The sequence below is a fragment of the Accipiter gentilis genome, chromosome 13 (assembly GCF_929443795.1).
Source record: "Accipiter gentilis chromosome 13, bAccGen1.1, whole genome shotgun sequence".
NCBI classification, from domain to species: domain Eukaryota; kingdom Metazoa; phylum Chordata; class Aves; order Accipitriformes; family Accipitridae; genus Astur; species Astur gentilis.
This window is the reverse complement of record NC_064892.1, coordinates 3,597,425-3,622,519: the sequence shown is the minus strand read 5'-3', so window position 1 is coordinate 3,622,519 and position 25,095 is coordinate 3,597,425. Positions and strand designations below refer to the sequence as shown.

At 36.6% G+C, this 25,095-nt stretch overlaps 1 protein-coding gene across 1 annotated transcript in view; it reads left to right on the top strand.

Moving 5' to 3' along the window:
- ITGBL1 (integrin subunit beta like 1) overlaps nt 1-25,095 on the top strand; it is a 145,580-nt gene that overhangs the window by 53,056 nt on the left and 67,429 nt on the right. The window contains exons 3-7 of the mRNA XM_049815880.1: nt 7,860-8,006; nt 11,810-11,932; nt 15,494-15,634; nt 18,466-18,606; nt 23,055-23,201. Coding sequence (XP_049671837.1) covers nt 7,860-8,006; nt 11,810-11,932; nt 15,494-15,634; nt 18,466-18,606; nt 23,055-23,201 — 699 coding nt within the window. The remainder of the gene's footprint in view (nt 1-7,859; nt 8,007-11,809; nt 11,933-15,493; nt 15,635-18,465; nt 18,607-23,054; nt 23,202-25,095) is intronic.

Here is a 25,095-nt window from a genome sequence, read left to right as displayed (position 1 = left end):
AAAGTATTATGTTTCTTATGTCAACAGGGCACAAAGAGGGTATTGCTAGAAATAATATTGCCGAGTGTGTATAATAGAAATATCTGTTATAGCTAGTTGATTTATAACCTGAAAATTAAATAACATGAGTTGTCATGCCCTCACACCTACCTCTGGCATATTTTTATATTGTAATATGGGTTCTGATTGATTTTCTTTTAGAGCACTACTGAATATTTGTTTACTAAAACAGTGTGCTAAGCAATCCCTAGAACATATAGCACAACAAGTGCAATAGGACTTTTTTTTTTTTTTTTTTTTTTCCTTAATCTACTGGAGGGTTTTCCTTAAGAAGTATATACAGTAGTTTGGGTTGGGTTTATCCGTTCTCTAGTGCCTCTGTTGGAGTTAAGAGTTAACACCATTTATGATGGTTTTGTTGTTAAAGTGAATCCAGCAGTAACTAAATTGAGATGATTTGTTACCACTTGTTCTTTTAAATCTGAAAATCCATTTCAGATGCACTTAAAGGAGCGAGGGGAATCCAATCACTAAAGAGAGCTGAGAGACAAATGGTGTTAGAGACCCTGTGTGCTCTTGTCACAGTGACTCAATCTCTGTCCCAGGCTGCCCAAAGGCCAGTGCTGAATGTTCGTACCCATTATTCTGGGGTACTTCAAGGCCTGAACACACTAAATAAACACAGAGAATTTGGCTTAATGTAAGAACTTCTAAGTTCAAAGTTTTTTGCATCTCGAATAGCCTTGTGAGAATAGGTGAATAAAGGTTTAGGTTTTTTAGCCTCTGTAAAGCCCTCTGGGCTTACTGTGTCGCTTTGAAAATCTCTGATGTAGTTCAGGCTGTGGTTTGCTGATAAAGGGGCTTGAGTGGCAAAATTGGCTTGAAATGTTCTACTATCATTAGGTAGCTGTTTTTCCTCAAATTTCCCCCTGGGTTTTTTTTTTTGAGTTGTTTCTAAATTCAGATCAGTCCCCTTAACCAATCTATAGTTTAGCCTTATAGTGTCAGCATAGGAAGAGAAACAAGTGATTGGGATGTGAAGGAGGACCCAGTATTTCTGTGGAAACCCCAGCACTGCCAAACCTAATTTCCGTAGGGACAGAATCCCTAGGGTATACTGCGAAAGTCTAGAAGACAGCTGACTTTCATCGGAGGTAGCACAACATAAACAACCATGATCCCAACCTTAAAGAGGCATTCATTTCAAGCATGTTGACATAGAAAAAAAAGTAATGATACCAATTTTTGTTTTCCAAAACCGCGAGTTTTTCAGAAACTGCAACTCCAACAATTCTGAAAATAGAGATATGCTTCAGCTGAATGCAAGGCATAGTTATTGAGAATCTCAAATGCAACTAAACAGAATAGGCCATGTTGCTAATCTTATCCTAATATAATCTGAAATATTTTCACTAGCTTTACAGTGGTGTAAAGTAGCAGAATCTGCTTTACTAACTACAGGAAAGAAAGTAATCCAGTTGGAAAGAACTATTAAAAACATCTTCACTGGGCTGGTCTAGGTTGAAACTGCATAACAGTGTTTTGATTTTTTACTTTCCCCAAATTTTCAACTCTTATAACTCAATCATCCTTCCTATCTAACATTCCTATCTAACATCTAACAGTTTAAAGTGGGAATCTATTGCAAGTTCTTCATATTTCTTCACCTGTTTCATGCAGTGCTTTTTAGATTTGAAAAGCACTTCATGAATCATTCAGTGGTTGCTAAAAATGAATAATAATGAGCCCAATTCAATTATCATGCCAGCTGCTGATTTCCTTCTGATGGCTGACTTTATGCTATAGAGAGGAATCCTTATGCTAAATCTCACCTGCCTGTAAGAAATTGATTCCATTACCATTTTAAAATGACAACTGCCCGCAATTATGTTCTTACATGGAATAATTCTGGTTTAGTTATTAAAAATAAGTGACAGTGAGGACATCTGAGTGTATTTTAACATCTGGTCAAACAGCCTGGATCTTTGTACTCCGGTAAGAGACTTCATTTGTAATGAGAGTTACTGTGCTATAACTAATGCCACACAACCACATAAATAGGTATTCTACCAAAGGCGGTATCTCCAATGGTGTTTGCTTAATGAACCAAGGATTTATTTAAAAGCTTGGTCTTTGCAGTGTAACAAGCACATGATTATAGTTTTACAATTGCCCCTAGACAGGGAGTACTCTTTTCATCTTACTGAGAAAAAGGATGAATGTAATTTCAAAGATACTATGTTGCCTCATTGGGGTTTTGTTTGTTTGTTTGTTTTTTAAACTAGCTATCTCTAATCATACATAACACCAATAAATTTATCTTTCCTAAAATTTCTGTGGCAAAGTTAATTATCATTATTGGCTTTATAAAGAAGAGAATTTAAGCCCATCTCTTGGAGCCTTGGTGATGTTGTCCTGCTCCAGAGGTTATCCAGAAAGTGAAAGATCCCTTCTTTCAATTCTAGGTCTTACCCTCAAGATCAGCCTTTTCTTATTTTTCTTTTCTGCTTAGCGTTTCTGAGGAGTCTGCATTTCTTTGCCCCACCGTTGCTCAGTAGAAAAGATAATCATGACACATAGACCTGCATACATTCACACATGCTCTTAGGTGGTCAGCGCATGGTAGGTAACAAGTCATTTGTTTTGACTGTTTGCATTGCCTATGGAAAGTTTAACCGCTAGGATGTAGCAGAGCTTTCAGACATAGTGAACATTAGGATGAAACAAAAAAATCAGCCAAAACTGGTACAAAGGTGGAGAGAATCTTTTCCGGGGGGAGGCACAGAAATAGCAATAGCATTTCTGCTACAGTTTCTGTAGGTGCACAGAATGCTACGGTTGAATGCTACAGTTTCTGTAGGTGCATAGAAACAGAAGCAATGTTCCAATTCATTTTCTGGTTTACCCAATAATTATGTCATATAATTATTTTCATAAACTGATGGAGTCCGACCTATAACTAAGCTGATATCCTTCTCCTTTTTTATTCAAATTGTGGCAGAATATTTAAAACCTGACATAGATTATTGTATAGATAAGTGAAGCAAAAGAAAATACATGAACAATCTTTAATTGCACACATACATGTCTAGTGATGCACAAAATTCCAAAGTCCAACCAGTTAAATTTCTGTATCCTATTCAATCGTTGTATGCTTCCCAATAGTTTAGTGAAGAAAGACAGCCAACCTCTGAGGACTATTTAGCCCACGCAGGACCTGAGTCACTCTGCAGAAATGCCTGTTTCCCATGATGGATTGCGGGTGGATCCCAGAGAAATCAGGCTTCCAAACTGGTGCCTTGAATATATACAGTTCAGATGTGGATTCGGAACTTTTTGTCAGAGATTTTACCTTTGCGTCCTCGCTCTTGGACCTATAGGTATGCAAACGCGTAGTAGAAAAACACTGTTAGAATGCACTTAGAATGAAGTTAAGAGACTAAGGGCAAAAGCATGTGACCAGACCCAGCTGACTGTGGTTTCAATTACCATCTTTCAGCTGAGATGTTTTAATTCCTAGCCTATTGCAACTTTGCAAGTGGCTAGAATTCTACAAGTGTTTTCCCTGGAAAACTTGACTCATTCTTCTGAGGTTTAGAGACCTCAGGGTAATTTTCCAGCATAGGCTGGACCCATACCTGTTTTACATACATTGTGTGTAGCATTTCAAATGCAGGTTTGCTACCATTTTCTGTCCCTTCTGATCTATCTTCAACGGGTACATCTCAGACACTTTTCTGCTAAAGGCTTAGTCATGCTGTCTTTCCTGGGCTGACATGAGCATACACTCAGGCTCTTCTTGTGTTTCCAACCGGGGAGGCCTTCGCCTATCGCATCCTTTCCTTGTCCCTGGTGTGTGACCCTGTGCTTTGTATTTCTAGTTTCAATCCACTTTTATTACTTCAGCTCTTCAGACTATCAGACCAGTTCATTCTGTATGGTTTTCCGTCTTCACCTTTCTACTGAGGTCTTACGGCTTTGTGTCACTGGCGGATGTTAGCATACTCTGAATTTTTGTATCAATGTCAGTAAAACACATTTGGTTCCAAAAACATCCTTTGAAACGTCGCAGTAATCTACTTCTATCCCAGTAATATCCCTTTAAGTCCTAATGTTGTTTTCTTCCCTTAAAGCAAGTTGTGATTCTTTTATATTTATAGAGTACCTTATCCAGAATATTTTTTTTTTCCTAAGTGGCTTTGTATCCAGTAAATATGATCATACCAGCTAGACTTCCTGTGTTCCTTTTCTTAAAATATCAGTTATCTTATAAAGAGGGATGCCAGGTTAATCTGGCATAATGACAGTCCATTTTGGGTAAAGCTGTTATTCGTTATATTCCCTTTTTCATTACCTCAGTGTCTCTAGCTATGCAATGCTTCATAATTTATTTCAAATCCTTGCACAGCTCATGAGGTCAGAGCCACTTGGTTTTTTGTTGCCTGGATCATGTACAGCCCTTTTTCTTAAAAGAAAAAAAAGTTAAGGTTTTTCATTTTTCAGACATTTGATTGCCAGCCTGATAGATTCATTTAAGCCTTCGTTATTAAACTGGTCTTTCATGTGCAAGTATTGTAAGTGCTCTCGAGTAGAGATTATGGGGTCTCGCCCTCCTGGTCTAGACACTTCCTTAAAAACAGTTTTATGTCTTTGTTTTGTTCTCATCTTGGATGAGTAATTTTCATTTCCACAGTCTGTATCATTAGCAACAGTGCATTTGCTACTGTAGTCAACATCCCCATATTAATTTTGTTTTGGACTGTCTGTAAATTATCTTTAATCTTAACTGCTTTTTGCTGCTTTGTGAAGCCACCCTTTTGCCTGTTTTCTTTTTATTTTGATGATCAAAGTACATTTTAGTACTTGCAATTTTGCAAGATCTGACCCTGCCTAACATTTTCTGTTCTCACTTTCTCCATATATTTTCTGACATCTGACAGTTTTCCTTGCATATTAGTTTCATTTTCCACCCTACAAGCTTTCTGCATACTGCAGATATACTCTCTGAGGTGACTGCTCATCTAGTTAGAAATGGAGCCCTTTGTTATAAAAGGTTTTTCCACATGTTTGAAGCTGGAAGTTTTTCACAGCCACAGCCACAATCTTTTTCTTAAAGGGATTCAAGCAGTTCCTTGAGTTTTCATTATTTCCCTTATTTTCTGATTATTTTTTTAAGTGAAATTCTGATTTATTTATGTTTAGCATTTATTCATGTTGCAGCCTTTTTAAAAAAAAAATGAATTAATGTGTCATCACTTACTCTGGGATATAGCTTTCTTTACCAACTATTTAGTAAGGTCTTGTAGCTCACTATTCTTGTGTTCTGTGTCACATCCCCAGATACCTGGGTCTACCCCTTATTGGTAGAATTCATTTTCTGGGAAGTTGCATCACCTCACAATTTCATAGTACTATTTACTCCTTATTTACTATTTCATAATATTTGCTTTCTAAATAATACAGAAATTTATATACAACAAAGGGGATCCTACACAGACCTTTCTGAAAGGAATCTGAAACCAATTAGAAACCTTTTGTACCCTCTCTAATTTTCTCACGGTTTATCACATACTTGGTTTATAGTTCATCGCATCACTATTTTTGCCATGAGGAAGACTGTAAGAGCGGTACATGTCGACGTGGGAAATAAGCAATTATTGTGTCAAACTGACTTGCAGATCTGCTGCATCATGTCACAGGGAAGATACACTGAATTTTACAAGCTATTGCAGGCAGTTTTCTGGCCTTCTACACTTCAATATAGTCCTCTCACTCAAATTTTTGGGCAGAATATTGCCATTGCTTTAGAATTTAAAAAAATATCCAGCTGACAAAATTAGGATATTTTAAGGGGGTGGTCAAGGTGAAAAATCACTAATACAATCTTACAAATTCCTATAAGTTAAATTCCTTATAGTTGCTTTCAGTTGCATGCAAGAGATCTTCCATTATTTCTCTCAGTTTAATTTCATGATTTTCAGTTTTTTGTATTTTCTTGTTAAATAAAGCCAAGAAACTGCTCTGTATGAATGTAAGTCATTTATTCATTTTCTTTAAGCAGGCTGTATGAATTTTAAGTGAAATTCTTTTTTTCCTTTATCCACCATACGTTAGATTAGTGCATCTCTAACTGAGAGAGGTTAGTGCTGCTGGCCCAGCAGTACTAACCAGCAGTGGCTTCTGCCTTACTCTGTCGTTTAGACATGGGTATGGGAAAATCAGTCCTTCTTTTATTAAAGCATCTTTTCTTCACCAGCAGACATCAAACTCTTAAATCACAAGAGTGCCTAACATGGAGAATGCAAAGTCATCGTGATAAGTAATCCTTGAACAGAAGGAAAATACAGGGAGATGGTTATGTTTGGGGTTTTTTAAGCTACCCTAGGACTTACCACCATTTTCTGGAATAGCTTATGCTGTCACCTGTCAGTGAAGCAGAGTAATCACAAGAGTAGGTTTTTATTAAATATATTTTATACCCTACATTTTTTTCTTGGTCCTTTACCAACAGAGAGCTATTCAGCAATTTTTAAGGTGGCAACTCCTGTTTTAAAACAAGAACTAACATGATTCTCTCATATGTTTTTGAACTGTGTTTTTTTCAGCTATTGAACTGTGTTTTGTCTTAGGACCATCTTGGAAGCCAAAAAAAATTTACTGAGCAACAAAAGATACTCCTTTTTGTCATTAAAATTTTCTATATACAGTAGTTATTTAAATTCCTTCTTATTGGCAGCAGACTGGGCTTGTATTTTCAGGCAGTTGACTCTAACTGCAGGCAACAGATGCATTTAAAATAGACAGCAATAAGATTCTATTTTTGAGATGTAGTGATTGGAAGGGAACATTCTTCTGTCAATCAGATATACATTCAAATGGTATTTATTTTAAAATTGAACATTCTAGCTTAAAAGATTTGCAATTGTTTTCACATTTATTACCCAAAATTGGAAAGGAATGCTAAAGAATTAAGTGATAGAAATTTGCACCTGGAATTTAGTGCGGAATATGATACTTAATGTGCAATATAAATTGTGTAAATTGTCAATTCATCTGCATATTTGGGTATTTTTCAAGAAAATGAAATAATTTTTAAAAACAAGCTTTCCTTATTTTTATAATTTTCATGCTATTAGATATGTTACACATTTTAAGCAATGTATTATTCGACTGGTTAGCATGCCATGACCTAATAGATTGAGCAGCTGCATTGGTTCTTTAAGACGCTTCACACTTAGCAAATAATCCTAAGTAAATATCATCCTATGAGTATCAGAATAGACTACATTGCCAGTATTGTGTCAATATTTAAAGACAAAATTCAGTTCTGCAGCAGCAGCCAAGTAGAGTCTAAGTGGGTGGGAGAGGGCTGGAGGAACCAGTAGCCAGAGGAGGCTTCAGAAAGAAGGATTTGCACCTCTCATTAGAGGTAGGAGCTGCTGCTGCTGCTGCTGCTGCTTGAGGGACGTACTGCTTGCTGCTGTAGCTGGCCCTCTCCACGCTCCTTTTCAGGCTTTGTACCATAATAGTTAATCCTGTGTCCTCAGGCTGCAATTTCTTGCAGTTCTTTGCCTTCAGCTGGCCAAGCTGGTGAATGGAATCTCTGCACTTGGAGTTTTGTTGGGATAGTAATAGTTAACGGTAGACAAATATGGGAATGAGAAAGAGATGAAAGTAGTAATAAAGCCCATTGTTCATACAGGACGTTTTAGTTCTGTATTCCTTCTTAAAATAAGAATTCTTATGTAGATCTATCAAAATTACTTACACTAGATTTCAAAGTCATGGTGATTGAATTAGAAAATATCACTTTCTGAATGAAAAAAAGGACTTGACACACTCTTTCCTTCCATTGCTAGGCCATGGGAAGTGTGACTGTGGGAAGTGCAAATGTGATGAAGGCTGGTATGGTGAAGCTTGTCAGTATCCAACTACTTGCAATCTTACACGGAAGAAAAGCAATGAAATGTGCAAGAATTCTCAAGATATCATCTGTTCTGGTGCAGGTAAGATGGCTTTTGTTGCTTTTGATGGCTTGATGTTCTCCTTGTGTTGTCTTGAGAATCATTGTAATTTCTTTTCTAATTAGGAATTTTGCAGAGTTTCTTTCAAGAGGCTGAGAAATAACTATGTATACTAAAATGCTTAATTTTCCTATAGGACTATTCCTATGCATATGATGTGCACTGATTCAGAATGCCTACTTTAGTACTCTAGTTTATCCATAGCTATTTTAGGTTGATGAAACTGCAGCTGTGTCATGTATTTTGCCCATCAAAACGTTACGGTAATGGCATTAACATAGAAAGTGACGTCATTTTATTTTGTATTTGTGTTTATAGCATGCAGAAATGGCATTTGCAAGTATTTTTCTGGGACGTTTATAAGCTATACGATTTTTTGAGACACTTCTGAGCTGTAACAGTGATTACTAAAAACAGTTGTGGAAGTTCTGCAAAATCATTTTAATAGGGTACTTCCATCTTCGCTTTTCTGATTTAGTAACTCTCTTTTCTCTAATTCTTTAATTTTATAACTCATAATAACTTAAATAGGAAGTCCTTTCCTCAAAAAAGTAAGAGGAAAAAGAAACGGCTTTTCAGAAGACTTCACTGCAGAATGGTAAAACTTTGAAGGGCATTTGCTACCAGTCAAGGTTTGAGACCAGAAACTGCCTTCCAGTTTTCCCATTACATTGATCTCCAAGTGAGAGAATATTTCAAGAGCCCCACTTCTGCTCGCTATTGCTGGCCCTTAATTTCTGTCTGGGTTCATACATTTTCATACAACTACATTTCTCACAAGGTAGTTGCTGACATGGACAAAGAACCCAAAGGATTTGTGGGACTTGCTACAAAGAACCTAGCCTCTCACAACAAGTTGTGAAACCAATTTAACATAAAATTTTAAGCATACAGCATACTGAGTAAATGATACATTTCATTTATGACAATGATACAGATTGTATGAAACTCGTGATTGTTTGGCTAACAAAAGGGAGACACCTAAATGAGAAACTGATTCTCAAAAATAAGCATAGTTCATTGTGATCAGTAGAAGTACTTCAACAAGAATGTTAAGACCTTTGCTCCTCTTTCTTTCCTTGGCTAGAATAGGCCCTGGTCTGTCCATCACTGAGTCTTCACAGGAAAACCCACGTAGCTGAACAACCACTAAAAGTGGCTAAGAGGGGAGTGTTTGTGAGATCAGGAGAAGACTAAATGCTTCCAGTTTTGCTGGTATTAAATGGGATAGGAATTCCAATGGGACGGGCTAGGGAGTTTGGGGTAACTTTGGCAGGCTGTAGCCATACATTTTCTGTCTTGATGGGATTGCCTTTTGACCTACTGACAGCGTTGCCTTTGGGGTCTGAGCTCTGTTTTTTTAATTGCCAATAGAAGATGGGAAGGGATGACATGAGTTGTTGCAAAACCAGTCCTCTGCTGACACACAGCTAACCATTTATTGCAATTATTTTAATGAACCAATCAAGAGCCACCTAAAATTTAACTTTTCTGACTCAACTGTTCCTAATCATTTGTCAGAATAACTAGGGCATCCTACCTAAACCGAAATTCTCTACATGAGCAATTTCCACTTCTAGTCAATGGGAAGGAATGGACACTTTTAGGACACAATCTGTCTGACCTCTTTAGATGCCCAATTTATGAATCAATTTTTCATTTTATCTGTTTTCCTGTTTGGGAATTTCTCAAAATTTTTATTTGTATTTATTTTCCAAGTAATTGTAGCAAATAATTCTAGTTCTGTGTGTTACTTATGTTGTATTATCAATCAGTTGCATTATTTTATTACATTAGCTCTTGCAAACATTTTTAAAGTTTACTTTTTTAGACTGGCCATGTATGTCACAGAGCCCCATTCTACTAGTCTTTATTTGGATTAATGGGATGTTTAGTAAAACTTGTACTAGTAATGGTGAAATGTAAAATGGTTTCTGCAAACTAGTTGTTTAATAGCAGCATAAAACTTCTATTTTGGAGGACTACTTTTGTGTCAATAACCATGTTTTCTAAAATATGTGTGGATGTAATGTGAGGAGCATGACCCTTGTGAATTAAGTTCCTGGGTTTTTTTGTTTGTTTGTTGTTTTTTTTTAAATGTAGGCTTGCTGGCATAGTGACGCCAGTGACTGCTGAAAAAGCTTGTGCAAGCCCATCGGCCACTGGGCCCCAGTTAACATGGTATTGCACAATGTTCCTACTCTTACAATTTTAATAAAGGTGATAGAGGTAGGGAATAGGGGCATCTTATATGACCACCATAGCAACACTTTCGTTTCTAATGTGATTTTGTAGTATTTTTGCTTTTTTGACTGTATAACTCCTTAATATGTTTGCTTATGGCTGTTGTATGTTATCGTGTATTATGTTCTGAACTAGAAAATACTCAGGAGGAAGAGAAGGCAGTTGTTTGCTTTGCCCTGGCAACTGCACTCCAGGTCAGATAGATTCTCTGAGGGAAAAGAGGGGATTCTTCCTTCCCCAGGAGCAACAAAACAACGTTTTTCTGTTTGGGAGGGTGGGTCACGGAAAGAGGCAGCCACTGAGGTGAGGGGGCAACCCTACTCAAAAGACCAAGAAGCAAATGTGTGACCAGACCAGAGATGACAGAAAAGAGATCTGTTTACAAACCCGTTTCCATCCTTTGCTTCACCTGAGTCATCTGGCTTTTCCTTAGGTCAGAAAGATTTCTCTTGTGGTTTATGTGGTGAGAAAAACCAGCACTACGCTCCCAAAGCATTTGGGAGTCCTGGGGGTACTTACCTTGAGAGAGAATTTCAGGCAGACCCATGTTCTCAAACCACTCGCTGACGCGGGTAAACCCCATCTTGTGACAAATCAGCAAGTGTCTTTATTATAGATCTTAACATTGTTGCAAGATCTACTCTTTTCTGAGACATCACCCACAAACTGAAGAAAAATGAGCCCTAAAAGCTTAAAGTTCGATTGGGCGCAAGTCCTGAAATAACAAGATATTATTAGAGAAGTTCCTACCATTCTTCAAATGAATGAAATAATTTGTAATGTGGACATCAGTACCACTGGAAAAACATGCCCTTTGGAGTAAAATTGTTGATATGCTATTGTAATACTTACGGTTTGTTTAATAATGCTATGAATGTATTTCTCTGCAATTAGCTTGTCTGTTGTATAATTAATGTATTGCTGTGGTAATTGCTTTCTAGCTTGAGTCCTTTTTTCCTGACATCTCATCATAAGGTCTTCATGCAGATGTTCCTCACCAATGTTTCCTTCCTTTGATTCCTGTTTTTTTCTCCAAGGCTACACTTAAAAAAATCTTAATCCTCAGAAGATAGCTGTGGAAAAGGGACTAGAGACTAGAGTGAGAAGGAACTCTGTGAACATAGGCAGACATATTTTCAGGTCCTCAGTAGCCATGCCCTGTTACCTTCATCTAACATGGCTGTGGAACTGGAAAAAACCAGGCTTCATTCTTGAGAAGATGACTAAATTAAATTTTTTCCTTTCAGTAGGCAGAAGATATATTTTCCAAAGCTGACTTCATACTTCAGTTGTATGGAGTGAATTTTACTTAGGAAAATATGGTGCTCCTTATTAAAAAATGAACCATCTGAATGTTGTATCTATTTACAACTAAGATTAGGCTTTTTATTGATATGGATTGTTTCTGTGTCTGTCTTTATTTGGCTGGATGATCTTTAGATTTCACCCTTCTAATAAATAAAATATGTACCATTTCTGATGGACTAATGAAACTCTTCCTATAATCTGCAGTCATTGAGTACTGTTTTAAATGTTTACAGGCACATGTCAGTGCGGCAGGTGTAAATGTGCAAACTCAGAAGGAAATGGCCTGGTCTATGGTAAATTTTGTGAATGTGATGACAGAGAATGCATAGATGATGAGACAGAAGAGATTTGCACAGGTATGTATTTTAGTGAGTAGAAGAAGAATGGTGAAGATTAATACAGGCTGTTATAAAATCATTTAACTGTGTGGACCCACAAAATGTCTTTACTGAATATATGACTTAAAATAAAAGTAACTGTATTTGCAAGAATTTAGCTTTCAAATTGTAAGTAGGAATTTCAGATGCAAAAATGAGCTAAGGAGGAGGTTAAAGAATGAAGAAATCCTGTGGCATCCTCCTCTTTTTTTGGAAGAACTGCAAAGAGGATTATACAAGGTAATTCACTAAGGTAATTCATAGCGCAGTGTGTCTGTCTTCAGTAGAATATAAGAAATGTGAATGCTTTGTGGCACAGATGAGAGCAAGATGGAGGACATAGAAAAAAAAACCAAAAAAGAAAGATAGATTATTAAGAGTTTTGTCAAGGAAGCAAAAATTAAAAAGAACAAGAATAAATGTAGGATGAGAACTCAGAAGCAATTCAGGAGATAAAAAGGGAAAGGAATGAATAAAGAAAAATTCCATCTGTGATAGGAAAGGCAAGAGAACAAGATGGAGTGATAGATAGATAGAAAAGCAACCAAAATTCAAACTGTGCTTTCATTTCCTTATAAGATAGGAACCTAGCAATTAAATATTGTGCAATACCCACCATTTATGGCATTGTAAATGCTGTTGCCCATATTACTAGGGAGGCTTGTCCTTCAGCTGGAAGGTGCTACAAATATTTTTCAAGCTATACACATGCATACTGTGTTTGTATGTATATATAGGAGGGTTTGAAACTGCTCTTAGACTATTCGTACTTTGATAATAGTGCTTGCTCTCTGTGTGTGTATAGAGAGAGTACTTGTGTAAAATAGCTTTATCTGTCTTTATCCTTACACAGAGAACAAAATAAATTCTATTTATTTAAATGCCTTTGAAGGCAAAAATAACTTTTTTTTTGCATAGAATTAGGTAGAGATTTTAAACAGAATGGTAAACAGAATGGTCCTCTGAAGTGCAAATCCAGGCGTGGAGTACAATATTTCCAGTAATTGCCTAAAATTAAATGAGTGGAGGGCAGTAATTTGCCAGTGATTCTATTTATATTTATTTGCTTGTAACCATTACATATGGTACCAAATATGATAAAAATTTACCATCTATTTAGTTCCAGTAAATTCTCCTTCTGCGGTTTTATCAGGTTTTTTCCCCACTTGTGTTGCTGCTGGTTTATATTGTTAGGTTTTTCTTAGCTTTTATTTCTCCTTGTTTCATCCAGTGGTGCCATATTCCAAAACAGACCAGATGCATCTCTGAAAAAACTGGTGTTATGTGTATGCAGAAATCAAAGTACGCTGGCATAAAAGGACAAAAAAATGTTGGTAGATTCAAGTCTCTAAGGTCTGTGATTCATCAATATAAAAGCCCTCATACCTTATGTAAGGTTTGGAGCCTTCTAAAGTAAATATAAGGTATAAACTAATGGTGTGTTGGACTTGTTTAGGTTGTTGGAAACTGAAAAGTTTATGCATGTAGGTTACGAGTGTTAGATTTTGCTTTGTTTGTAACAAACCTTTACAGTACGTAACCGCACGTTGAACCAGGCCTTACACAGGAAAAATGGACAGCACATCAACTGAAGGTCAAAGGTACATAATTCCATCACGGAAAAAGCAGACCCCACATGCCTATCTGGTTATTGCTTCTCTCTCCCATCCCAATGTCTCCTTTGATACCCTCTGTGCCGTCTTTCCTTCCACAGGATTTCCACCTCAGGAATCATTTATGTTTATTTGCGAAGTACTAAAGAAACAGTGTTCCAACCCCGTTCTGCTTAGCTAGCAACGGCCCCTAGATATTCTCCACAGCCACGGTGAACCTAATCAGTGCCTGTTGCACTTCCGCAATTTGTGTAGCACCTACTTAGTTGCTACGTATCCTTTATTGCCCTTGAAGGTATAGAGAGGTCTTGAAGATTTTAATTGTCTTCAAAGAAAGCCAACTCAGGAAGATCAAACTAGTGAAAAACCAAAAGCTTCTATTTACACACATGTTTCTAAAGCCTGCAGCTGTGAGCTGGGATTTTATCCTGGAAAAGCATACAATGCCATGCTGAGATATGGCTAGCATGCATTTTAATCTTTGCACAAGGGGACTGCATTTCTTAAGCAAATCAGTTCATAAGGCAGAGTTAAAAAGATATATCAAGCTTTTCCCACCGCAGTTGGATTTTTATCAGTCAGTTGACTGTATCACTTCTTATTTGAGGTTACATAAACTTTGGAATCAGGTTGCAGCTTATTTTTAATAAAGTATCATGGTTTCTAGCAAATTAAATTCTGACCCTGATCTTTATCTAAGACTTTATTTCTCTAATGGAGTGATTTTTGTCTTCAGTACAAGAGCAAGAGGTAGTGGCAAATTGTATCATTTTATTCATTTTTATTTGAGGACTATACCAGTGTGAGTGAGGAATGAAGTAGTGATGTTTCAATCTGCAAAAATTGCCAGTAGATCAAATTAATTTACTCCTTCACCATTTTCCCCTTTATTTCTTGTCCACTGTTCAAGAACAACCTTTTGGCAATAAGCATTATTTTAGACTGTCTTTGTTGTTTAGTTATCTAAGTAAGATGGTATTTTTATCTTCTGTTATTTTTTGACATGTAACCAAACAATTGTAATGAAAGTTCCATGTGTAACTGTAAAAACAGGAAAAAATTGTATTCCACAGGTCTAAATTTGCACTCTTGATAATGAAGGATATAAGTTGACCAGACTGTGATGGAGACGGCCAGGTCTACTAAGCTTAACGTACCTAGAGGGAAAAAAGGACAAGATCCTGAGTCGATCCTTCTAGTAGAGAATTAACTTATGGCTTTAAGATTAGTAAGAGTTGCTTTGTGTCATCAAAGCACATGGCAGAAGTACCTTAGTGGATCAAAATGTTCAGGAGCTGGTTTCATCAAGCCTCAGATGACCAAACTATCTTTTGGGGAGATATATGGTTTGGTAAATGAATATCGAAAATGGTTCATTTTACTAATTCTTATCTTTCATGAACTGGTTTATCCATGTTTAAAAATCTTCTTAACAGGTAAGAAGGGAAGCCATATACAATGTAGATAGTTTGTAGTAAATCATGTTGCCCCTGCTGGAATTATCTGAGGAGTCAGGAACCCACGCTGCTTTCTTAGACATGCCAAGTGGGCAAGTGTGTCCTATCTTGACATTTAAAGCTGTGCTTAAATTTTAACTATTACATTTACTGTCTTCCAAATACACCTATGAAGTTTCAAAAATTAAGCTCACAAATATAAAAATATTGATATTATTTTCTTAATGTTTATTGATTAGATTTAATCTGTGATTAAATGAAGACATGTTCTAAAATAGACTTGGGGAAAAGTATAATTCAGATCTCCTTTGTCTTATTTTATGTAGGCATATATGGTCTATAAATTGTTTCTATTCTGAGTAAAGCACTAAAAGTTTATCAAAGAAAAAAAAAAACCAAAACAGTTAAATTGTTAATGCCTTTTAAAAACTTGCCTCTTTCTCACTGTATAAAATTTGTTTTGGCTTAAGGCCATGGAAAGTGTTACTGTGGAAACTGTTACTGTGAGGCTGGTTGGCATGGAGATAAATGTGAATTCCAGTGTGACATCACCCCCTGGGAGATCAAGAAGAGATGCACATCTCCAGATGGCAAAATCTGCAGCAACAGAGGTGTGTCATTCACAGGTTCCTTCTACGCATATTTATATAGCTTGCTTTTATTTTACAATATACATTTCCTGCAGTAGGACGTCGATTGTGTTTGCTGATAGTTTCTAGTTTGTTCTCACCTATTTCAAATCTGGATATACATTTCCAAGTGAGTGGGTAGATACCTGTGTTCAGGTATAAACTTACACAAATCCACACCCATTTTTGGATTAAGCTAACCCAAGCTAACCCCATCCTTCATTTTTGTAGTAAGACGAAGCAGGATAATTTGTTAGTACATCTGCTTTGGTGAGACACCTATCCCGTAAAATAAAATATTAGCAGTTTTCTGACTTTGAGTGGATTGGTGCTGTAAAACCAACAGGACCATTTGTCAATTCACTCTTAAAGAAGACCAAGGCCCTACAGCTGAATAGGGAAAATTAAAACACAAAGCTTTTAGTTTCCACTGCAATCTGAAAAAAACCTAAGTGTTCAGTAACAATGCTGTGGAATGCATACAGAGCTGGAAAGGTAGACTTCACACAGTATTTCCAACTAAGTGGGGTTTTATTTGCACAAAGTTCCAGAATTTGAATTTTACCTTTTACTTCTGTCTCGTTTTGCCATTTTGGATAAAAAATAGCACAAAATGAGGTTGCTTTTCTCTAGCTGCTATGTTTGGCTTCATTGAACAAAGAATTAAAAAAAAAAAAAAAGTGGGGGGGAGTTTGGCAATAGTCCAGAATAATTACATTAGAACATAAGCGCAAGTCACACAGATACCTCTCTTAAAAACACCTCTACTGACAAAACCTTGTGTGAACCTCTCTTAAAAACCTAGTGTGAACAACTAATTATCCTGAGAGCATTTAGAAAACTCTCTTTTCTTAATTATGAGGAAATTGAAAGATTGGCTCAAATACAGAGATCATGTAGGCACATTTGGTCTTGGGACTTCAGCAGTAAGAATTTTCTCTAATTCTGGAAATAATAAATATCGAAGTGGCTTCAGATCAGGTGCTTTGTTTGCACCAAGAAAGAAATTTCTTGTCAAAGCAATTTTTTGTTCAAATTTCAAATTTTAATGTGCAAGTATTTCTTAAAAATTACATTGTAATCGGGGAAAATGAGGATAAATAGTATAGCTGATATTCTGAAGAGCTATGAACTCTTATACAAAGGTACATTCATAGGATACATTTATATTGTTAGCCTTTCATGTATTCATGATTTTATCCACATAAAAATTTTGTAGGCTTTTGATTACATAAAGTTGCTTTCCAACACAGTGTTTCTACTCTCTTTAGTCCTATTTACCCAGTTTTCTGTATTTATACATCTTGTGATATAGGTGCACTTCATCTTGTCAGTTTTGACCCTTCTAAAAATTAAATATTGAGGCTAACGTTCCTGTCCAGCCTCCTTCAGTGCTGAGATGGGTAAATTGTCTGTATCTTTCCACCAACTGTCTAGTCAACCAGCTGAGACCAAATGTGAACTTTTAGATTTTTAAACTTTGGTGAGATGGTGTTTTACATTCCAATATCCAGGAGAGCTGATCCAAATTCACTTTGAAGTTGTTTCTTCAAGGATTAATCATTCTCCAGAGGCATTTCCTCCTTTTCCAGGGTTGGATTTTTTGTGTGTGTTTGTTGTTGGTTTTTTTTGGTTTGTGGGGTTTTTTTTTTTTGTTTGTTTGGGGGTATTTTTGTTTGGGTTTTTTTTTTTTTTTTTTTTTTTTTTTTTTTCCTTCTCCTTCAGTAATGTCACTGAATTGTGAAAGTATAAAAAATCAGGTGCAAATTTCTTGACGGCTGTCTTGGTGGCTTTAGCACTAAACAGGGCAGCAGCTCTTTCTGCTTCATATAACTGTCATGTATGCACAATTGTGTAGACTTCTCTTTTTAGAGAATGTACCCACACCTACATGTACTCTTTAGTCACTGTGTCCTGTTGTCCTCAAATGCATTATATTGTTCAGACTAATCTCAATAAGAAGACAAAGGCTTTGGTGGAGTAGCAGAAGGCGAAGCTACTCTTCAGGAAATGAACTGCACCCACCTGTAAGGTTGGGCTCTTCTTTGTGCCAGTTGGCATCTCAGAAAAAGTAGCGAGTATATGGCCCTGAAGCATATTTGGATTTCTGAATAAGGAAACTTTTTTGTTTTGTTTTGTTCTGACTTTTCCTAAGTAAGTAGGATGCGTGTTCTCTGTATATCAGTAAGGTTGTGCCAAATTAAGATCTCTGTTACATTTCACTTTTCCCTTCTTATTGTAAACGACAGGGTGTGGCCCTGAATATTGACTTGGGAAAGTGGAGAAGTATCATTTTCATGTAGGTCTGTGCTGATGTTCTTCTTGGGTAAAGAATGACCTCCTAGGCATTTTCAGCTGGACTAGAATTTGGAGTCCCTTCTAGTTTAAATGTTTATGCTTTAACAATCATTAATTATCCACTGTGCCCAGGCCCAAGTCATTTAAACAGCATTGATTTTTATTGTCATTAGTGTCAGGGCAAATTACTGTTGATGTCAAAGATTTACGACTGTTTTGTGCACTACATTTTTCTTTTGATTCCTAACAAGGCTCAACAGCAAAAAGAAACTTGAACAGGATGCCAACTTGTTTATATGAAGTATTACTACTAAATAATCATAGAAGGTTTTAAATCAGAGAAGATGAGCACACGCTCATGACTAACACTTGCAGCTTTGAAACTGCACTCCTGTGAGAGCAGAAAATTCACAAGTGTCAATTCCTGTAATCAAACTCCTATTACTCTAAATTGCTCAGTTAATCTTCTATCTCTGTCTCCCCCCCCCCCCCCCCCCCCCGCCCCCCTTTCTTAGGCACATGTGTATGTGGGGAATGCACATGCCATGATGTGGACCCAACTGGTGACTGGGGAGATATTCATGGAGATACTTGTGAGTGTGATGAAAGAAACTGCAAAGCAGTGTATGATAGATATTCTGATGACTTCTGTTCAGGTAAGGAATATATATAAAAGGAACCTATGTGTAGTTTTGTAACAAAAGCATCCAAGTGGTCTGATCTTGCTCTTTCTTAGTGTTCCAATTCTTGTTTTCCTACCTTAAAACATACCAAGCTTTAGCTGTTTTTGGGGGGAACAGTCATTTTAAATTAAAAGACATAATTCTGTAAAAAAATAAAAAAAGAAGTTTCCAGTTCTAAAGCTTTTTTAAAACATGTCTTTTTTTCTATGACTTTTCACAAAATTCTGTAAATATGAAATACTTTTAGGTGCCCATCTCCCTTCTAATACTCTTGTCTTCAGTGTAATGTAACATAAATTGGAGGATGGTTGAAACTTTAAAATATATATATATCCTTCTTTGGGGAAATATAAATTTCAAAATTTGTTAGATCAAATTTTATTTGTTATTTCATTTTATATGGCAGGGAGAGGACAAGCAAGAGGAAGAAATTTGAGGAAAAGTGAATTAATGAGTTAATGAAAAACACTGAGAATACCAATTGACCTGACAACAAGTAGACCATTAATATGTGGAAAATATGAATGTGTGGTCCAGCTACACATCACTGACTGTACATCTTAGACACTTTCACCTTCCTTTTTTCTTCTACTTGTACTTCAGAGCATTATGTTCAAATTAGTTAAGGTCCATGCAAGGTTTGCAGTCTATTTGGATTGATGCTCCATGTATCAACTAACAAAAGCTGAGATTCTGAAAGAGACCTTGCGTACAATTTTGTATAGTTACCAATAAAGATGCTAATACTGGCCAGGAGAGGACTTTGATCAATACACAGCATGTGATTTGTACACACAGGAACTTTGCAAAAACAAATGAGAGTGGTTTCAAAGGGACTTGACAGGTTACAGGTTGTCAGCTTTAATGCATCCTTTAGAAACTGGACCTGGCCTAATTAATAATAGGAAAAATGCAGTCACATCAAGGAAAATAATGATGTGGTATATTATCCTCCTATTACTAGAATGAGAGATCCCTCATAGAAAGATCATAGGAGTTGTCTGTAGCAGGGAGAGAAGGCTGAAACAAATATGATACATAACATTCTTAGCGTCTTCTTTGCCTGTTATGAAGATGAAAGGTTTCTCAACTGTTGTGTTTGGTTTTTTTAATAAGTATTGATGAATCACTAGCAAATAGAATGAGAGGGGAAAAAAAGCATTTCTAAAAACTTTAAGTGAATTAATTTGCTTGTTACTGTTTCAGCCACCTACAAATGTTATATAGGTTTAATTAATAAGCTGGAACGATGTAGAACTGCAATCATAAAATCAGCTGGAGGATTGACTTTGGGATGTTGTCAATTTTTGAATGTATTATTGTGTTGCTGAGAATGTTTTTAGCACTCAGGGACTGATCAAAATGTCAGCATCAGCTAAGGAGTACAATGCTAAAAAACAACACGGTAAATGTGTTCGCTAGTTAAGGGTGAACACAAGAGTTTCAAACCTTATTAGTTTAAAGCAAACCTGTGGCATCTACAGCTAATGCTGCATCACTGAAACAGGGCTTGAACTCCGTCTTGCCCGGACGTTATTGCCATTGCTGCTGCTGCTGCTGCCCAGGGTGGTAAGGGTTGTAAGAAAGCAGAGTGCAAGAAATTATCGAGAGTTACAAAGCAGTTGAGGGGAAGATATTGCCATTTGACATTGGATTAAACACTGGTACAGCGTTCTTTATTACACAGACATAACTGTAAATGAGCAATTCTTACAAGAGATACAAAAGGAGGTACTCCTATGGCTTGCTTGATGTAACTAAAACCCATGTTGAAGTATCACTTAGTTTTTCTATCTAATCAACAAAAATTTTAGTACTACTACTTATTCTCATCCCTTCCCTTTCCATTATGATTTAGGAAAGCCTAGTTTAGCCTTAGCTAGCCATCCAAGTGTGTGTTCCTCAAATAGATTGTCCAAAAAATCCATTTTCACATGAAGCGGTGTAAACAGTGTCTTATAGTCCTGCTGTTTAGTCCTGTTCCAGAAATGGACAAGATGTTTAAGTATTACTTTTGGTTTATTGTGGTAGACAGACAGAATCTGTAATTAAATCAAGATTTAGTAGCAGAATTGTAACTGAACAGTTTTTTATTTGTTTACGTGAAATAAACTTACTTTGGTGCACAAAGTGTGCACGCGTTAGGTATGTCTGCAAAATATCCTCATTTTTCTCACAATTATTTGTAAATTGATTTAGGATGAACCCAAGATGGATTAGTCAGGTTAGGGAAAATAATCCAAGTCTCTTAAAACCTACAATAAACAAAGCTGATACAAACCTTTTCCTGCTTATTCTGCCTATCTAATAGGTAGAGACAGAAAATCACATTGTCCTGAGTAGCAGTTTCAAATGATAGGACATCATGTTTACATGTAGAGAGTTTTACTGTAACTGAATGAAATGCTATGTTTATTTTGTAAACTACAAATGACAGGAATTGACAGCCCTGCTGTGAGGATTTAACATCACACAACAGCAGCTCCCTCCAGAAGCTTCATATGGCTTGGGGTGACTGTCAATTTGCAGCACCTCATATTGGCAACTGGATGCCTTCTTTTAACATCTGAAGTGCTGTTCAGTGTGTTGCTGAATGATTTTCTTTGAGAGGTGTTCACAACATTAAAGTGATTCTCTTCCTTTAAAGAGAGAACAGCTTTCATGACTTGACATAGAAAGAAAAAAGGCTTCCATAAGAAAAGTCCTACATTCACACATCTCATTAGATCGTTTGCTGTGGCTCTAGCAAAAAAAACATTATATGAAAGAACATCATCCTCTCATAAGTATCCATCTGGATCAGGGAACATATGTCCAATTCGCAACCTGTCAGCAGATACACATGAAAGCAAGGGACAGAATGATTCCACGAACCATAGAATGGTTTGGGTTGGAAGGGACCTTAAAGATCATCTAGTTCCAACTCCCTGCCATGGGCAGGGACACCTTCCACTAGACCAGGTTGCTCCAAGCCCCATCCAACCTGGCCTTGAACACTGCCAGGGATGGGGCAGCCACAGCTTCTCTGGGCAACCTGGTCCAGTGCCTCACCACCCTCACTGTGAAGAACTTCTTCCTTACATCTAATCTAAATCTACCCTCTAAACAAGAGGAAGCCTTTAATTCTTTCCAATAAAAAAAAAACAAAAAAACAACCAACACCAAACCTAATGTAAAGAAAAGTTATTCTTGTGAAATTAATAAGACTTGTATGCTGGGAACTACTCTGATAACTCGTAGAATGCTTGCTTTCTCCCATTTTCTCCTTGTGAACTGATAAATGCATACATATTAGAAATATAAGCCAGTCTTAAAATGCAAGTATGATTAGAAAGAGATGTAAAATCTGTGTTGGTATGATTTTCAAGAAGAACTTGGATAGACAAGTGGACATCAGAGCAATGCTTTGGGGTCCTGTGTCCAGTGAATGATGACTGTGAAAATTGTAAGAGAAGATCTAACCTGCTGTCAGAGCTCGTGAAAATAAATATTAGATTTTGTGGCAAGGAATGTTTTTGCTGATGCTCAACCTTTACTCATCCAGTGCAAGAAACATTTTGTATTGCCAGAATCCCACTGCTTTATGCAAAGAACATTAGGCTCATGATGAAGGGAGCTGGGCATGGTCTTGGTCTGGATATGTTAGCATTCATATAGCAGAAGTAGATTGTTTGGATGGCTTTCCAGGTGAAGTTCTCGGGAGGGATTCACCCCTAACTTCTTGGCTGTCACATTTTTTTAAAGAAACTTTCCATAAAATCTTCTTATGGAGTTCAGTTGCTCTTCCTCACCTCAACTTGCACAGTGAAAGTTGCGTCTATGTTGCTACGTTCAGACGTGGTCAGGAAGAGTCACATTAGCTAATGAAATACCAAAACCACATCCAACTGCCCTATTGAAATGAGAATTGATTATGTCCAGTGTTTTATTACTTGCACATCACTAGTAGAAGGCACTGGTTTAAGACTTGGAATTGGTTTGGCATTGCTTGTCTCTAGTGGATCACATTGATTGCAAGCAGGTAAAAGATGGTATTGATACATTACTTAGACAATATGCTGCAACCATGGTAGAAAAAGAACACAATAAAGGTAAGCAAAATATTGCCTTATGATGGCCCCACTTTTCCAGACAGTGGCGAAATGTGTATCTGTATCCTCTGTCCCACCCTTTCACCTGAGGAGCATCTGCTAAGTGGCAGAATATCCCTCAAGAAAAAAAATTAAAAGGAAACATGTCTCAAATGGAATGATAGTCCAGTGCTGTTTTCAGAAAAAAAAGGAGATATAGTGAATTGATTGTATTTTTTGCCAGTCTGATTGTTTAATGAAACCACAACTTTGATAAAGTTAATCTAATCATGAGGTTTTAATACTTGTAATCTGTATGGAGGCTAATCTTTAATTGTATTCATTGTGAAGGTCATGGACAGTGTAATTGTGGAAGATGTGACTGTAAAGAAGGATGGACTGGGAAGAAGTGTGAACATCCACATTCTTGTCCATTGTCAGTTGAGGAGAGTGCTAAGAAATGTCAAGGAAATTCTGATTTACCTTGCTCTGGAAGAGGTAAGCACATTTCTGGAAGAATTTTCATGCCCTTAACGTGTACTTCCATTACAAGAATTTTTACAGATGTCCAGCATTACTAGTACTGAAAAATGTGAACTTTTTTCGCTTACTGTGCACGAATCACACCTGCATAACTTGTGAGTTATGAGAAGGGAGGAGAAGAATACAAAGGTCACCTATTTTTCCTGTCATCTACTGCTTTGTATTTTATTTTACATATCTCAACATTTGTTTTGGAGGTTTTCAAGGATGCTTTGAAGATTGCTGCAGTTACGTCTTTACTAAAGATACATTAAAAATATGAACCTATTCTATGCATTCTTTGACAAAACCAGCTTGAGATTGTCAGCCTTTGTAAAATGTTGTGGCACCACTGTGATAAGAGCTGTTCAGATTTACACTGCCTAAGAACCTGCCCTACTCAGTGCAGGACTGACTTCTAAAATGCAGTTGTCCTTCAGTGCAGTTTCCTAGTTAGCCACTGGCTTTTCATTTGAAAGCATTTCTTTGTGATACTGTGGCCTTTTCAAAAGCTTTGACTAAAAAAATATACTAAAAGTCATACATACAATTGAAATACACATGGCAAGCAAAAGAAAACTTTTCTCAGAAGGAAAAGGACCTGCTAATTTTCATCTGTCACTGTGTGAAATGTGGTTTTCTGTAGAGAGAAGAGAGAAAAGTAAATATGATACACACTTTTTCTAGAACGGGTAATTGAAGTTGTTATGAATTCTGCCCACTCTTGAATTATTGCATTTGACCCTAAATGTCATTTCATTTGCAATTTCTTCTTTCACTGATACTATCTAACATAGTCAAAAATTGTAGGCTGTCCACCCAAGTTAGCACTGTGGTAATTATGTTTTTCTTCCCTTGTAAATGTGTAGCAGGTTGTAACTTAATAAATGCAGCATTAGCTGTATCTTAAAAGAACTGTGTATTAAGAGATTGTTGCTTGTTTTTTTTCCTAATTAAGCTGCAGTTTTCCAGTGAATTACATCTCTCTCTCTTTTCTTGCTAAAAATTCTCAAAGGAATTTTTGGCTACAAGTTAGGTGAAATACGGACATCTGTAGAGAATTAACTGCATTTTATTGTTCATAATTGCAAGGATTATCACTAAAAGAAAGGAATGTTGACATTTTATTTATTTATTTATTTATTTAATACTGGCTCACTCTTTTCCTGTTCTCATTTGATGCTGAATGTCTCTTCTCTCATCTGCTTCACTAGGAGTTGTGTATGTTGAGCATTTGGAGTCAGTTCTATGATATAATTGCGTTGTGCCCTGTGAGAGTCAAATGACAGAGCAAAGAATGACAGCCATAAAAACAAGTTTAATTTGAGTAAAAATACAGTCTTAAGTTATGGAACATATTTTTCTATTTATATTTTAAATTTTGAAAAGTATTATCAAGTATAGTGAGAAGGGTGAGTTTAAAGATTTCGATATTAATGGCAGTAATTATATCCTCGGCTTTCTGGAAAAAAAAACCCTGAGTATTAATGCTGGCAGGTGTTGTCCTGTTGAGATACCAGCAGTGAAGTAAGTCCCTTTCAGGTGAATTCATTTGACTGCATGATCTACTGGTCAAAATTTTCAAATAAAGTACAAGCAGTATCTGTTGGAACAAAAAGCTTAATTGATAGCGGCTTTCACTGAACTTCCTTTGACTTCTATCAAGAAGAGATCACCAAGGTTTATGAGAAGTGCAAATGTCACAGATGTGAATCTAGGACATAGTATGATAGAAAGCTGCTGTAATGAAGGAAAAAGAGATTCTGTGTTACACATTTGAAAAAAACGCCCATGAAAACTGTCATTTTAAAATGGCATGTGGTATCTTGTTTTAGTTCTATCAACAATTTTGTTTAGGAAATTGGGAGAG